The sequence below is a fragment of the Orcinus orca genome, chromosome 6 (assembly GCF_937001465.1).
Source record: "Orcinus orca chromosome 6, mOrcOrc1.1, whole genome shotgun sequence".
Classification (NCBI taxonomy): domain Eukaryota; kingdom Metazoa; phylum Chordata; class Mammalia; order Artiodactyla; family Delphinidae; genus Orcinus; species Orcinus orca.
This window is the reverse complement of record NC_064564.1, coordinates 15,356,100-15,373,120: the sequence shown is the minus strand read 5'-3', so window position 1 is coordinate 15,373,120 and position 17,021 is coordinate 15,356,100. Positions and strand designations below refer to the sequence as shown.

General features: G+C 42.3%; 1 protein-coding gene across 1 annotated transcript in view; it reads left to right on the top strand.

Annotated features, from left to right (window-relative positions):
- ELP3 (elongator acetyltransferase complex subunit 3) overlaps nt 1–14,987 on the top strand; it is a 112,778-nt gene extending 97,791 nt beyond the window's left edge. The window contains exon 15 of the mRNA XM_004270701.4: nt 12,704–14,987. Coding sequence (XP_004270749.1) covers nt 12,704–12,780 — 77 coding nt within the window. The 3' untranslated portion in view covers nt 12,781–14,987. The remainder of the gene's footprint in view (nt 1–12,703) is intronic.
- Nucleotides 14,988–17,021: the final 2,034 nt, after the last annotated feature.

The window sequence follows — 17,021 nt, the reverse complement described above, 5'->3', positions numbered from 1 at the left end:
CTGTAAGTGCCTTATCAGGTTCTGGTGTCCCCATGTAGTTGGCTTTGATGGTTGTTTCCAGCTTACTGGTTGTTTCAGTAGAGGGACTGATCTGTAGCGTTTTCTACTCTACCATTTTCCTTCTTAAAGTCTTTTTTTTTTTTTTTAAAGACTATAAACAGAAGAGATCCCTCTTCCTACCAGGTTGCCGATGATAGTCTTTAACTTCTACAGAAACACACTAATGATTTGAGACATGAAGTAGTGAAAACGATCTGTGACATAGCATACATTCTGCACTGGTGGGAACAGAGCCACTCATTTTTGAATTAGATGACTGTGGGCCCTCCTATGTCAGACTCGCTGTGAAGAATAAACCTAAGAGCTATAGGATAACCCTCCAGCATCTCCCTACTGTAAGTTACCACAGTAGCTTCTATTTAGAGTCTATACGTGCTTTGTAAGTTACTGCTTTTATTCTTTGTTCATTTTTACTTTGTTATCTTGGTGTACCCATTTCAGAAGGAACAGGGGAACCTTTAGGCTGCTGGGTAACTGGTTGAATCTCTTCTCCTGAGATAGTCTCTGTGATGGAGAATAAATGTACTAATGTGCTGTGTTAATGACTTGCAATAACCAACTACTTTGAAGAGCTAAGATCATATGTGGGTAACCTTCTAAGAGTTTCTTTTTAACAGAACAGGAAAAAAAATTCTCTTTCAAAGATTTAGGGTCATTGAGTTAATCTGGCTCATTTTCAAACAGAAGAAAAACCTTTCCCCAACTCTGATACCAGTGTGTATTGTTGAAGAGTGAAATATTGCCATCCTACTAAGAGATCAATGGGATGTAATAAAATCTCATTTCAGCAGCAAATGAATGAAACTAATGAATACATTTGCCTTGTATTAATGCTGCTAGTCATATATCAAGCACTCAATAGTTGATTAATTGAACCCAAAAGTAATTTAAACAGTTTTTTGAAGTTATTTTTATTTCACTGATTTTTTTTTTTTACTAAGTGATCATGACTTATCTCAGTCTTTTGCATCTAATCAGAAAAATCAGAGATTTAAGTTTCAAAGGATAGATTTAGCATATTTTCTCTCTTTTTTCAAGTTTGGCTTTAGGAATGTGATGTGGGCTCAATTTTAATTCAGTCCAACACATAACTAGCCATGAAGCACAGCCCTGTGTCCTAACAAAGGTCGTGTCAAAGAACAGGAATGAACCTCCAGATTTCGAATTCATTTTCCTTCTTCAGACATGAAAATGTCTATTAGGCTAGAGTTTTTCTTTTCTTGAAGATTCCAGGAGGTAAAACTCATTAATTTCCAGGCTCCTAGTATATCCTCAATAAATACTTGATTAAACGATTTCTTCCTCTATTAAGTCACATTAGAAATTTCACGTTTTCTTTGTCCAGTTGGAATCACTAAACCCAAGTTTTCTCATTTGATTTTCCATATGCATGAAGACCTGACTTATTTCCCCATTTAAAGAAACATTCATATAGTTGAAATAACTTAATCTTACCTTCTCGTTTTCATTTTTATTTTTTTTTTCATTTTTAAAAGTTGACAGTGAACTGTAGCAAATAGACAGCAAAGTTGATTAGATGTTAAAAAATGAATTGTTTAACCAGCTGCCACTTAGGTCAAGAACATAACCAACATCCCTGTTGACCCCACCCCATTGTAATCCCCTCCCCTCTCCTTGCCTTCCTCCTTCACCAGTAGCCTCTTTTTTCCTACTTTCTTCTGTGTGTTTCTTTATATTTCACTACCTAATTATGAATCATTTATAAATAGTTTAATTTTTTGTTTTTAATTTTAGATAAGTGGGATCATTTTGTTGTTCTGGCTACTTTGGTGCAACATTGTTTGTGAGATTAGGTCACATTGTGTGTGGCTATGTCCATTCATTTTCGTTGATAGGCTAGATTCCATTACGCAAATATCTCACAGTTTATCTGTCTTACTCTTGCTGGATATTTAGGTAGTTTCCAGTTTGGGCTTATGAATATTCTTATATATGTATCTTAAGGCTCATAAACACACATTTGTGTGGAATATATACCTAGGGGTGGCATTGCTGGATTTCAGGGAATACATAAGTTCAACTATAAGAGTCTGCAGAGTGGTTTTCCAAAGGGCTACCAATTTTCACTCCCACCAGGAATGTATAAGAGTTTCAGTTGTTCAGTATGATGTGTATGTAGTGGTGTTTCTTTGTAGTTTTAATTTACAATCCCTGATGACTAATGAAGTTGACTGCCTTTTCATATGCTTGTTGGCCATTTAGATGTCCTCTTTTCTGAAGTGTCTGTGTGTGAGATATATTTTTTCAAAAACCCAAAAGACATTATTATTACTACTATAATTATTGTTATATACAGTCCATATTCATTTAGATTTACTGGTATATTTATCGCTTTCTTTGCTCTTCAATCGTTGCTGAATCTCTAAGATAGTTTATTCATTTTCATTGATATATAGGATTCCATGATATGGATATAGCACAGTTTATCTGTTTTACTACTGATGAGTATTTATTTGGGTAATTTGCAAGTATTGTTTTCTTTGTACCTAAAGAATTTATTTTAGTAATAATCTGGTAGCAAATTATTCTAATTTTGATTGTATGAAATATCTTATTTTGCTTATTAAAGTAAGTTTTCACTGAGTATAGAATTCTGGGTTTGCATTTATTTTTTTTCAGCACCTTGAAGCTGTCTTTCCAGGGTCTTCTGATTTTTAATGATGCAGTTAGGAGGTCAGATGTCTGTCTTTGAGGATGCGCTCTGGCTGCTTTTATGGTTTCTTTAGTATCTCTATTTTTAGATCGTCTTTGTTTTCTCTAGTTTTCCCATGATTGTTGCTAGATGTGCATTTCCTCTGCTTCAGCTTGCTTAGGTTTCCTTGGGTTTCTTTAATTGGTGGTGGTTTGTTTTTTTTTTCCCCATGTAATTTTCAGTCTCTCATATATTGATTTTATCCCATTCTCTTCCCCCTCATCCTGGGACTCCAGTTAAACATATGTTAGACCTATACATTGTATCCATTGTGTCTCATACCCTCTTTCCCCCACCCCTTATTCTGTTTCTCCATGCTTCGTTGTTGATAGTTCCTTCTGACTTAACTTACACTTTACTGATTAAGTCTAATCTACCATTAAACTCATCCATTGATGCCTAAGTTCTTATTTTGTCATTCAATTCTCTGATTTCTGGCATCTTTTTCAACTCTGTTATTTCATGTTTTATAGTTTCCTGTTGCTTCTAAACATTCTTAAATTCGGTATCCATTTCCATGTATGTAGTAAACATAGCTTTTCTACAGTCTATGTCAGATAATGGCAGGGACTCCAGATTTGAAGTCTCTTATTTCTTATCATGTGGTCGTCTCTAAGTGTGCCTTGTTTTTATTATTCGCTGAGCATTTTATGAGAGAATTTGCTTTCAGGAATACTTCAAGACCTAGATGTTCGTTGCTCCCCCACCTCCCTTCGTGAAGGGGAGTGAGATTCAAGGTGTTGGCAGCTGGTTCTCTGCCTCTGGTGGCCACGTGACTCCTCCCATCCTACTTGTCTCTGGTCGACCTTCCTGGATTGGCATCACCACTGAGGTAGAAAAGGCTCTACTTCCTTCTCAAAGCTCACGTTTTCTCCTTATTTTCTGCCTGATAATAACTGTTAGATCTTTGATATTTTTCTAGTGGAAGCATTTTTAATTTTGTCTAAATTTTTAAATTGTCTTCAGCTGGGAAGTTGATCCTGGTCAAAGACTGAAGTCACCTTTTCTGTAAGCTTAAATACTCCTGACTTGTCTCCTCCTCTAGGGTCTAGTTTCCATCATTGTTCCATCTTTGTTGCTTTTTTTCCCCCAAACTCTACATCGTATTTCTCTTCATTTTAAAAAGGGTGACCACATTTATCAAGTTGTTATTTAAAAGTATCCCCCTTCCCAGTAGTTCTCACACTTGTAAGCCATATCTTTTAACACAGTTTTGTGTTGCCTACCTATGTTATCAGAATCTTTTATGTAAGTATTGTTTCTTACTGAGCTCTGTTAGTGAAATGGAAATAAGGTCACCATGTTTGTTTCATCTAATGATTTATCAAACAAAGGACACTGAGAAATTAGACACAGATAGAGGAGGTAAGGTGATTGAGACAAGTCAAATGTCCTTTCTGTGCTTTAATAAAAAATGGATGTACTGTTATCAGAGCCAACTAGATATTTAAAGCCAGAGCTGGGGAAGCAGGGTCTGGCATCACCCACAACACAGGCACCATGGCTCCTTGGGAACACTCTGCGTGCTGTGGAGACAAGCTGGCCCTGAATTATGGTTCTTCTGCTTCCCAGCCATGTGACCTTGAGTTATGACCCTTTCTGAAGCTCTCGCGCCTCCCAGGATAGTAATCTCAGTCTTGTTGGTGTGTGTTGAGCATCCAGCATGCGTGCCTGGCATGTATTTCAGGGCTCCGAAAAGAGTCGTCTTCCTCTAGCTTTGTACTTCACAGTCGCTCAGCTATAAAGTTGTTGCTTCTTTTGTTTTGAGATGGAGTTAGTTAGAATCACAAGCTGGGTTGAGTTGAGGCTCATTTCCTGCTCCTGACTTATTTTCTCTTTTAAAGGGAAAATGTGTTTATTTTCAGCTTCTAAGCTTTACTCTGGTGTTGGATTTATCCCCTTAGAAAGAAAGGGCTGCAGTAAGGTGGAGAAGCAGAGTTTTGCAGCCAAATCAGGTACCACATTGACTAGTTTACTCCTTTTGCCTGCTTCCTCTAAAGTTATGTTAAAATAGATTGCATACTTTCTAATATAGAATCAGTAGAATTTAAATAAACAGCTAGGTTTTTTCCATTTTCATCTTTGATTCATCTTTTTAAGGTTTTGTGATTCCCCCCCGCCCCACCCCCACCCCCACCCCCACCCCCACCCCACACACACTTTTGTTTTTTAGTTTTTTGTTTTGTTTTGGTTTTTTGGCTGCTTTGGGTTCTCATTGCTGCACTCAGGCTTTCTCTAGTTGTGGCGAGCAGGGGCTACTCTTTGTTGCGGTCGCAGGCTTCTCATTGTGGTGGCTTCTCTTGTTGCAGAGCACGGGCTCTAGGTGCGTGGGCTCAGTAGTGGTGGTACACAGGCTTAGTTGCTCTGCAGCATGTGGGATCTTCCCGGACCAGGGCTCGAACCCGTGTCCCCTGCATTGGCAGGCGGATTCTTAACCACTGAGCCACCAGGGAAGCCCCAAGGTATTCTTTTTCACTTTCTCTCCTTTCATCATCATCATAGGTGGTAAAGTAGTGAAGATAAAAATATTTATCCTGCCTCCAAGAGCAGGAAAAAGGCCCCCGTGATATAGGTAGATTCAGGTTGTGGGTTCAGCAACTTGGAGGATAAAACAAAGCAAGCATGTGGACTTGCCCCTCTGCTCCGCTGACAACTGTTGGCTCTGCCGCTAGGGCTCCCTGAGGACTGCTGCACAGAGATTACTCCTGCTCACCCCCAGCCCAGGGATTGGCAGAATCGCACGCAGGCGATCAGGTAGAGAACACGGATACTTGTACAGCCCCGCTGCGTGTCTGTCCTCAAGGGCAGAAGCCTGTGACACAGCTGCCCACGTCAGTCCATGAGCTTGGCTGACGTCAGCTGTGAAAGGTAATTGCTTTTTCTTGGCTGGCTAACAAGAGGAAAGTTACTGTGACGAGGACTGTAGGAGCCCTGCTAACCAAGGAGGAGAAGGCTGCCGAGTGTGGCCCACCCACGCTGGTGATGGTGTGTTCCCTTCTAAGCTGGCTAAGAATGCTAATACTTTTGCCAGCCTGTTCTGCAGAGTGTAGAAACGGAGGAAGAATCTTTCTTTCAAGAAACAAGAGGCACAGAGAAATACAAATGGGGAATGTTTTTGTTTAGTCATTTAAGTAAGAGGTTGGAGTCCAGACTGGCTAGAGGTTAAAAGACTTAAGGCCTCCCTGAAGGTCTAGAAGTAGACTTCTCATCTCAGTGCTACAGCATGTTACTGAAAACAAGGAGAGGAGCTTGAAAGATATGCCTTTCCTTCAAAAAGGCTCATAGCAAAGCCTGAGTGCCTCTCCTCAAGGTGGTAGCAGTTTCCAGCGCCCACCTCCTGTATTAGGGCAAAAGTAGAGAACCTGAGGAGCCTGCATGCTCAATGGGAATCTGACTGAGGAATGCTGAGTTGTACCCCAGTAAAGCTGTCCCTTTAACCGGCACACTTAGGGAATCAGGGCACTCCAGAACATGGCACTTTGTGGTTGTCCAGGGGTGTTGAGTCCTGTGCTAGGTGTAAGGAACAGCTTCTCTCTCACCTCTGCAGCTATTTATGGTGGACAGATGAAGCTTGTGGCATGTTTGGGGAAGTAAAGCTCTTTGACCAGCTGCACATCTTCAATCTGGTAATAACTGGTAAAGAAGGTGGTAAAGATTACCATCATCTTTATTTGAAAGAGGGGAATTAAACATGTCTCCAGTGACTGAGCTGAGCAGAACCAAAAGGAAATGTTAAATCTGTCTTGTGACTTCACATGGGTAGACAGCTAGAGAAGCATTAGAAGTCTGATGGATGAATTGATAATCGTTGAAGCTGGGTAGTGGGTCTGTGGAGGTTCAATATACCATTGTCTCTCCTTTTGTATATTTGAAATTCTCTGTAATAGACTGTTTTAAGCCCATGGGAAATGGCATCTATTTTGTAAAATTAGAAGTATAAAAAGCCAACCTCACACCAGTCAGAATGGCCATAATTAAAAAGTCTACAAATAATCAATGCTGGAGAGGGTGTGGAGAAAAGGGAACCCTTCTACACTGTTGGTGGGAATGTAAATTGGTGCAGCCACTATGGAGAACAGTATGGAGTTTCCTTAAAAAACTAAAAATAGAGCTACCATATGACCCAGCAATCCCACTCCTGGGCATATATCTAGAGAAAACTCGAATTCGAAAAGATACATGCACCCCAGTGTTCACTGCAGCATTACTGATTGATACAATAGCCAAGACATGGAAGCAACCTAAATGTCTATCAATGGATATATGTCTATAAATGTCTATAAATGGATAAAGAAGATGTGGTATATATGTACAATGGAATATTACTCAGCCATAAAAAGGAACAAAATAATGCCCACACACACAGAAAATAGAATACTACACGGCCATAAAAAAGAGTGAAATAATGCCATTTGCAGCAACATAGTAGACCTATAGATTATCATATTAAGTAAGCAAGAGAAAGACAAATATATGATATCACTTATATGTGGAATCTAAGGAAATTATACAAGTGAACTTACTTACAAAACAGACTTATGGTTACCAAAGGGGAAAGTGGGGGGAGGGATAAATTAGGAGGTTGGGATTAACAGATATAAACTATTATATGTAAAATAGATAACCAACAAGGACCTACTACATCGCACAAGGAACTATATTCAATGTCTTATATGTGTCTGTGTGTGTGTATATATATATATACACACACATAACTGAATCACTTTGCTATACACTTGAAACTAAGGTAACATTGTAAATGAACTGTACTTCAATTTTTTAAAAATCCAGAAATATTTCTGAAAATTTTAGGGGAAGTTTTTTATTAGTTAGAGGTAATAGTATAAATCAGAGAGCTGCCTCTACATCTGTAAGCTAACCAAGTAGGAAATCTGTAACTAGATTAAGAAGCCCTACCCCCCCCTTCATCCCTTTTACATTGAGTCATTCCCACTACCTGGCAGCTAACATACGGCCAGTTCTTCTTTCTTTTTAAAAAAAAAAAACATCCCCCAGGAGCACATTTCTTTATATATACACAACATAATGATAACTGAATACAGTACAGTAAATCCGCAAGCATTTATTGCCTGTTGATTATATGTACTAAGCCCTGAGGATAGAAGTCATTGACTTCAAAAGGCTTACATTCTAGGAAGGAGGTTAGACATGCAAGTAAAATAAAGCACAGCATGACTACTGAAACAGTAGAACTCTAAAGGATCCCGCCAGCGTGGAGAGGGGGCTTATGAATGCCAGACTCTGTGGAGAGGGGAGGTGTGTGCCGAGGTCTCCTGGCGAAAGTGTCCGAGTGAGGGTTCAAGGGATGAATGGGAGTGCCCTGGGGCATAGGCTGCAGCACTGAAGGGGCAGCGGCCAAGCCAGTGGATTAGTGAAATTATGCTTTGTTTGGTAACGCTGGACTATAAGGACTGAGGTCAGTTGTGGCAGGAACTAGAGGTAAACCAGACGGGACGTGAAAAGCTTTGTGAAAATCAGGCTGAGGAATCTGAGCTCTGTCTTGGGACTTGCCAATAGGACAGCAGCATGGTCAGAATTACCACCCTGATTTATGGTTTTAAGTGCTGACTTGACCTCATGTTTTTAATCTCTTCCTGTCCTCAAGCTCACATGTCAGTTACAACATTTTCAGTTACAAGTAACACAGAACTCAACTCACATGGTTTAAACCCAGCATGGATGAACCCTGAAGATATAAGCCAGTCACCACAAGACAAATACGGAATGATTCCCCTTACATGAGGTACCTAGAGTAACCAAATCCATAGAGACAGGAAGTAGAGCGGGGGGTCGCCAGGGACGGGGAAGAGGGAGCTATTGTTTACTAGGTACAGAGTTTGTTTTACTTCTGGAGACAGATGGTGGTGATGGTTGCACGAGAGTGTGAAGGTACTTAATACCAGTAAACTGTACACTTAACAATGGTTAAAATGATAAGTATCTTATGTATATTAGTACAATACAAAAAAGTACCAAAACAAAATGGCTTAAACCAAACGGAAAACATTATTTCCTAACAGCTTCCTTGGTAGAGCAGCTTCAGACTTGGTTAGTTGTTGATTCAACAGTATCAAAAAGGACCCAGGTTGTCTTCAGCTGCCCACTCCACCAGCCTCCACCCACCTGCTTCCTCCTCAGCCAACTCCCCTCGTAAGACAACTGCCCCAGTCAGAAATTTCTTTCCAACAGACTCACAGCTATGGAGAACAAACTAGTGGTCACCAGTGGGGAGAGGGAAGGTAGGGGATTAAGAGGCACAAACTACTATGTGTAAAATAAGCTACAAGGATATGTTGTACAGAGCAAGGAGTATAGCCAGTATTTTATCATAACTTTAAATGGAGTATAATCTATAAGAATTTTGAATCACTGTGTTGTACACCTGAAACTAATATTATTATAAATCAATTATCCTTCAATTAAGATAAAGAAAACAAATTTCTTTCCAAAAGAGCATCCAAGAAAAGAGACCATCTAAGAGCAAGAAAGGCTTCCAAAACCACGTATTCCTCAACATCCCCACTTGAATGTCTAATAGCCATTTCACCTGCAGCACAGCCAAAGCCGAGCTCCTGATGTCCTCCCCCCTCCCACCCTCTTCTCACCTTCTTTCAGTCTCACTAACTGGCAGTTCATTCTTTCTCCAAACCATTCCTGTACTCAGGCCAAAAACCTTAGAGTCATCTTGGGCCCCTCTCTGTGTGTCCCACCCTACATCCATCAACAGATTCTTTTGACTCTGCCTTTAAATGTTTCCAGGGTCCAGCTACTCTTCACCACCCTGACTCTGCTTTGAGCCACCACCATCTCTTATCTGGATTATTGCAATAGCTTCTTAACTGGTCTCCCTGTTTCTGCCCTTGGTCACTTGTTCATTCATCGAACAGATATTTCAATGAGTACTTAATATATGCAGGCATTGCTCCGGGTGCTTGCAATTCTGCAGGTAAAAATCCCTGCCCTCCTGGAGCTTTCATTCTGTTCTCAAAATAGCAGTCAGAGTGATCTCTTTCAAATGTAAGTCAATCATGTCACTTCTCTGCTCAGAATTCTTAGATTTATGCTGTAGTCTGTACATGTAGGTGATGAGGAAAAGCACGTTTTAATCTCAGGGTGCCTGTGCCTCTGACGAATGCTGTCATGTCACAGAGCATAGTTCAGTTTGAATGTGAACTTTTAAAGTGCAGAGAAAGAGGATGAAAAAAATAGTTTCTAGCATGCAGGATTCTAGAAATAGAAAGCACTGCATTGAATGACGTCAGAGGCATCTATGTAATAGAGTGATCACTCCAGTAATGATTTCTTAACCACCTGCCTCTCATCCTTTTTCCTTATTTTGCTGAATTCTTTGGACAAGTTGAGCTCTCAAAACACATTGAACATCTATTAAATGGATGTGCCCCCTCTTGAGTTTTTTTAAATTGAGCTAAGACGTACATGCAATAATAATCCAGATCAAGATATACCATTTTTCAGCACTCCAGAAGACTCCCTTGTTCCCTCTTTCAGTCCATAGCATCTTCCAAATGTAACCAGTATTCTGACTTGTATCACCATAAAATTAGTTTTGCCTGTGTCTGAACTTTGCATTGATGAAATCTTTTACATCTGGTTTCTTTCATGCAAAATTAGGTCTGTGAGATTCATCCATGGCATTGCAGGTAGCTCTAGTTCTTTCTTTTTTGTTGCAGTATCATATTCCATTGTGTGAAAATACACAATTTATCCATTCTACTATTGATAGATATTTGGGTTATTTCCTGTTTTGGCTGTTATGAGTAACATGTCTTTTGTTGGCTGTAAGCATTCATTTCTCTTTTCACTCTGGGAGTATACTTGCTGGATCATAGGACATGCTTACGGATATAGAACTTTAGGAGAGAGTGCAAACAATAAAGTGGTTGTACCCTCTGAGGGGTGTGAGATGTCTTCCTGGATCCGGTGGGTCTGAGCTGCTGCCTGACCCATTATTTGTTCATGTTTTTGTCTTCCCCCTGCTCTACCCCAAGCCACAGTGTTGAACAAAAGTAATGATTAGAACACAAAGACAAGGTTGAAATTGTGCAAGACGGAATATCAGTAATCCTTGGATTAAAAGGGAAATTCTCCAGTGACCTATTATCACATGACACGGTTCTGTTACTTCATCACATCAGTTTCAGTTCCATTTTCTTAATACTTGAAATTTTTTTGAAAGAGGTGGGAAACAAAACACGGTAGGAAACCCTATTCCTAAATAGTAAATGTTTGGGCTACAGAATTAGGCGAGACTGGAGGGGGCTAGCAGTGATCTGATTTCATGCACATACTGATCGCTAGGAATACAAAGTGACGAACAAGATACATAGAGCTTCCACCACGTGGGGAAGCCGACCAGCAATCGCAGTACACCGTGGGGAGAGCCGTGGGGAGGAGTACGGTAAAGAGAAACGCCGGCGTCTTCCTTTACGTGACACACACGAAAACCACAACACTACTGTGCCGGAGGTGTGGGGTTTCCACGTGTCACTCAGCTCTGCACCACCAGCCAGGTGGCCTACCATTGCCTCCGTTCTGACACTGTCTCCCTGGAGGTGGCATCAGACTCCACAGGTTACAGGTCGGTCCCGCGGGACTGACCCCACCTCAGATGCCAACTGCAAGTCGTCTAGGTTGTCACTGTGCTTCTGACAGACGAGCTCCAGATCAGAGGTTCCCACGACCCCCTCCTTGGGTTCGATCAGTTTGCTAGAGGGCACAGCATGAGCCAAGCCTGGAAGCTAGGCAGAGCCCGACACGCCGGGAGCTTTCAGAAAAGTTAAATCTTCACTGGGGCTGAAGCATAGTGTTTCAGGGGAGAACAGTAGCAAGCAGTGAAGCTAGAAATATAATCAGATATCAGACCATGAAAAGCTCTAAAATAATAGCAACAGCAGCCAGTGTTCTGGTGAAATTGGCTTTTTCCAGACTCTGGACTAAGCACATATCAAGGACTATCTAATATTTAATATCCTTAAAACATAGGTACGTTATTATAGATGATAAAATGTAATTAAGTAATGGCCAAAGCTACAGCCCTTAAAATGACAGGTCTAGACCTTAAATCCGTATCTTTTGAGTGATCGAAAGCCCGTTCTCTTAGCCACTCGTATAGCTAGTACCACATAAGCCATGCTTTATCCTCCTAGGAGCTCAGCTTCTTAAATGTGATCATGTTTCATTATAGCGGCACCATTTAGGATAATGATTCCTTTTAAAGAAAAAAACTTCACGGACCTTTAATATTGACTTAAATCAGCTAGTGTTCCTCAAATGGATGCAAATATAATACTGACATAAACTCCTGGTACTTAACACTGCTCGTATATCAAAACAAGTATACCAATTAATACCCCCCCAAAAAAATTAAAGTGAATGAAATGCAAATTAAGTAGCACTAATTTAATGCCACTGATGGTGTTTGGTGAAAATCGTTGCTCTGGATGAGTGAGTGGCACTGACACTTCACTTGGTCAGGGCACCCTGGCTGCCGGCGGCTGTGGAGACTCTACTTCCCATACCTGACCTCTCGTTCAACCTTCCAGGAAACCATAACGCTGTCTCGCTTCACTTGGAGTGTGGACATCTCACACGTTAGATCCACCACTTCCCATTCACCTATAACACCTGAAGCCGTGCTGCATGGTACCCACAGGATTGTAAACCCACAGGCTCTGAAATACAGTTCCTGTGTTTTAATGCAACTTGAATTCAGAATGTTTTTAAAGTTCCAAACTTAATCAAATGAGATTCGATCTGGAAAGGACTTTGGTCTGTGAATGAGAGTGGGAAAAGGAGGACGGCTACGAGGGGCATGTGTGCTGGCTTTTGAGGGCTGCTAAAGTAATGCTTAGTAAGAGACTCTTCTGACGTTTTTCTGCTTCTTCACAGGGGTTGGCACCAGGAATTATTACAGAAAGATTGGCTACAGATTGCAAGGTCCGTACATGGTAAAAAATCTAAAATAACTGCAACACCAGCGCACCTTGACACCTGTCCTCCCTGGCAGAAAACAGAGATTCAGGATGTGTTGAACACTCAGCACAGAGGCTGAGCGAAGCACATGGACCTCCCTGACCCCCTGACAAGGAGCCTCCCCCTCGCCCTCCCGCTGGAGCCACAGAGACTGGAAGCCGCACTCAGGGCCGGGCCGGGTGTCTGCTGACCAAGCCTACGGAGCCTGGGCGCTCAGAGCCCCCGCACCGCGCCCTCCTGCATGTTCTCAAGACGTCACTTCCGTTTCGAGGCTTAAGTCCTATATCCAATTTCTAAATTCTGCATGAGGCCTGCAAGTGACCTAACCATGACTCAGGCACAGTGACAAAAGCAAACTGATCATCTCATTTGAACTGCATGGTTCATGAACTAAAAACTGGCTATGTCATTTGAGGAGGACACATAGTTTCTATCAGCAGGTTATTTATATCCAGTTTCTATCAGCAGGTTATTTATATCCTGTACAGACAAAGCGCCAGGTTGGGACATGTGAAAACTGTCACGTTGATCTCTGACCTATAACTACATATGCCTTCCAGCACAGGTTAAGAAAATGAGCTTTTCTTTTCACGGACATCATTCTGGTTTGAAATAACAGTGTGATGGGGAGAGAAGAAGCAAGATTGTAGGCTTATGTTTCAAGCTTGAAACCAGCCTTTCACATTTTTAATCGTCTGTACTTTGCGCACTCTTGACAATTGCAAAACACCGTGGGCGGCACTTTCTCCCAGAGAGGCGTTTGGCTTCCCCATTGGTGTGTCCTGAGCAGGCAGAGTCTGCTGTGCATGTGTCTGGGTTTGGGTGACATCTGTGGATGTCAAGAGGCACATCCACAGGTGCTGTTCCCTTTATTTTAATTCTTTAAATCGATTTTGGTTTGTTTTAAACGGAGAAAAATCAGGGTTAAACTTTTTTGTGAAAGCAAAAAAATGGAAAACAGGCCCAAATCTAAAACTAGGAAAGAGACTGGCTTTTTCAAAGTTTCATCTTTATAGAACTGCCTCTATGTAACTTCCAGGTAATCTAAGGAGACTCAGCCTGGAGAGGGTCTGTTCTTAAGAACATAGCTTAACCCTGCATCCCTTGGCTTCTGTGGCATTTTACAAAGGTTTATTAAATAGAATTGATTCTTCTAAAGGTTTGAAAAATAAAATCTTCAACATACAAGGAAGAATCACGTAAGGTTTTTTCCTCTCCCTGTAAACGCAGTGACATTTGCCATGAGCTTACGGGTTTGGGTTTCCTGCCCGGGGCACTGTTTGTTTCTTCCTGGGTCCTGTTTGCCATTTTGTTAAACTGCTACAAGGCAAACGGCGTTGACATCCTGTGGGCTCGCTGTGGCACTGCAGAGGCTTCCTGTGAGTGCCATTTAAGGAAGTCAGCTACTTCTCCATCTTGAGCCAAACTGACAATTATAGCCCAGAACACAGCCTCTCAGATAACTGAGGAACTGCCCCAGAGAAGCGTGGTTTTCAGCACAGTCTTGGGGGAAAAAAAACCAAAAAACAAAAAAGATCAGCACGTACACAGCGAGTCAGTATGCTCTTGGCACCTGGGAAGGAAGTCTTGTCATGGAAGGAGTATCGGCATTGGCTTCCCAGCCAGAGAGGCATTTAATCTTCATGTTGAACGTCGACATTCTTCCAGTCAGTGCGCCCTTTTCTTTAATAATTAAAGCAGATGTACAGTGTATGTTTGATAGGCCACAAACAGGCTGTTCTGTTTAGCATCAGATTCAAGTTAACTCATGGATAAGCCAGAATGACTTCCCTAGACCTCGATATGTGAACATTTCTTTTACCGAGCCTTTCTGCCGCTACAAGCTTCAGCTTCTCCCCTGACTGCCAAGCACTGTCCCCGGCATCTGTGGTGCCTGGCGCCTCCACAGCCCGGCTGGCCTGGCTCTCCTAGAGATTACGTGCACTGGCTCAAATGACCACCTCGTGAGAAAGATCAGTTAGGCAGGATCCTGTCGGCCTCCGCGTGAAACGTTTAAAGCTGCAGCTTGTGTTTCTGATCTGTATTGAATGACTCCTTAGCAACCATCTCAGGCCCACTCACATAGCTCCGCTTTTGACTCAAGTTTTTGTTAAATCACCTGGAGAGGTTTTGTTGTTGTTTTTAAATTGTCAAAAACAGACCGAAATCTATTCAAATAAAAAATGAGACTTTAAAAATACATTATCGCCAAGTAAAAGGGCCTGGTAGAGCTCACTGTTTCCCCAACTTAGGAATGAATGTGGAGCCCTTTTAAAGGAAAAAATGTCTGCTAACACAAACAAATACTGAAAAGTACAACTTAAAAGCCAAAGCCTGTTCTATGAAAACAGCTTTCGAAATGCAGGTTTTCATTTCCAAAGGTTTTTATGGGTGGTTGTTGTTTTTTAAGATTATCACCTAATTAAAAACAAAATTTTGTTCATAAAGAACCCACAGACCCTTAAGCTGATGAAAGAGCTCAAGATCTAGGTTCTGAAAACCTGGGCTCCTTTACTAACTCTGAAGCTGTGGGCAAGTCCCCTCCCCTTTCTCAGCTACACACTTCCCCCCCCTCCAATTTATAACATGAGAGAATCGCCCATCTGTCAGGGTAAGCGCAAGGTCCAGTGGGGTCCCATTTGAGAGACACTGCCTAAACCACGACATTATGTAAAATGCGGTTAACTCCAGTGAAGTGGCTTCTCGACAGATGTGTGACCTCGAGCAAGAACACTCTGCCTCTCAGCAAGTTTCCTGTCTGTAAAGTGGAAATGATAACAGTTTCTCCCCCATGCAGTAGCTGTCAGGATTAAATGAGCTCACGTATGTCAGTTTCTTGACCAGGGCCTGTGGAATGTAAAACACACTACAGGTACGGGCTATTATGACCAACATGTAACAAGTACAGTATCTGGCCCATTTTAACATGGGAGTTTCTTCTCTGTTGGCAGTAGAATCTTATTTTTTGCTAGAATCTTTAACTTTTGCCTTCTCTCCCATCCTCTGATCATTCCTTCTGTTTCATTCACATAAGTCTAAGGTTACAAATTGTCAGATCCATGCTTTGAGGGACAAGAAACTAGCTGAGACTCTGCAACAGCAAAAAGCATTTCCAAATATCACTGTCATTCTGGGGGCTTCCCGGAAAGTTGTCCAGTATTAGCATGGACTGCGGTCTCCCACGAGTGTGCACAGGTAGCCACATCCACTTAGGGAGTCCCCCGAGGGAGGCTGGCCACCTTCTGTGGCAGGGAGGACAAGCAGTGCCCCATCTGTGCCCCATCTGTGCCTTAGGGTCGTGTGTGCCCTCTGTACGCCTGTGTTGAACTCCGTGCAGGCAGCTCCAGAAACTAAGCTTACAGACCTTTTAAAGAATCTGATTTTAACATAGATAATCAAACACACCTGTAACAAGGGGCAAACCAGTTGCTTTTCTACAGCCAAATGTGCAGCCTTATCTCTTCCTGTCTCCACATGCCTAGAATACCCTTCTGTCCACCTGGAGGACTCCTCCTCCAAGGAGGGAACTGCCATCTGAGGCCCACCATGTGCTGCTTCTCTATCTAGGCCACCCTTATGCAGCCCTCATGGTCAACGCTCATCTTCCCCCATTAACAAATGAAGACACAGGCTGGTGTCATCATGGCTGGGCCTGAAGCCCCCGGGCCACCACGTTGCCCATTAGAGTCGGCACCAGCCCTAAATGTCCACAGATCGCATACACATCCACGTGAAAGGTGCCCGCAGAGCGGCCCAGCCCAGAAGCCCTGAGCTCAGCTATAATACTAAGTGGGTTTAGGATTCCAACGCGAGTCACTGACTCGGCCTTTCTCCACTCCACCCACATGTTCTCAGTCAGCTTATGTTTAAAGAAGACACAAGTATTGAGCAACGAGGCTGTGCTTTCATATTATTTCATCCTCACAACAACCTGTAACCTGAGACCTGTCACCAGCCCGGTTTTCCCCAGTGCAGGTAGTGGAAGGGCACGATGTCATCAAGAGAGAACGCAGGCGCTTCCCTGGTGGCGCAGTGGGTAAGAATCCACCTGCCAATTCAGGGGACACAGGTTTGAGCCCTGGTTCCGGGAAGATCCCACATGCCACAGAGCAACTAAGCCTGTGTGCCACAACTACTGAGCCTGTGCTCTACAGCCCACGAGCCACAACTACTGAGCCCGCGTACCACAACTACTGAAGCCTGTGTGCCTAGAGCCCATGCTCCACAGCAAGGG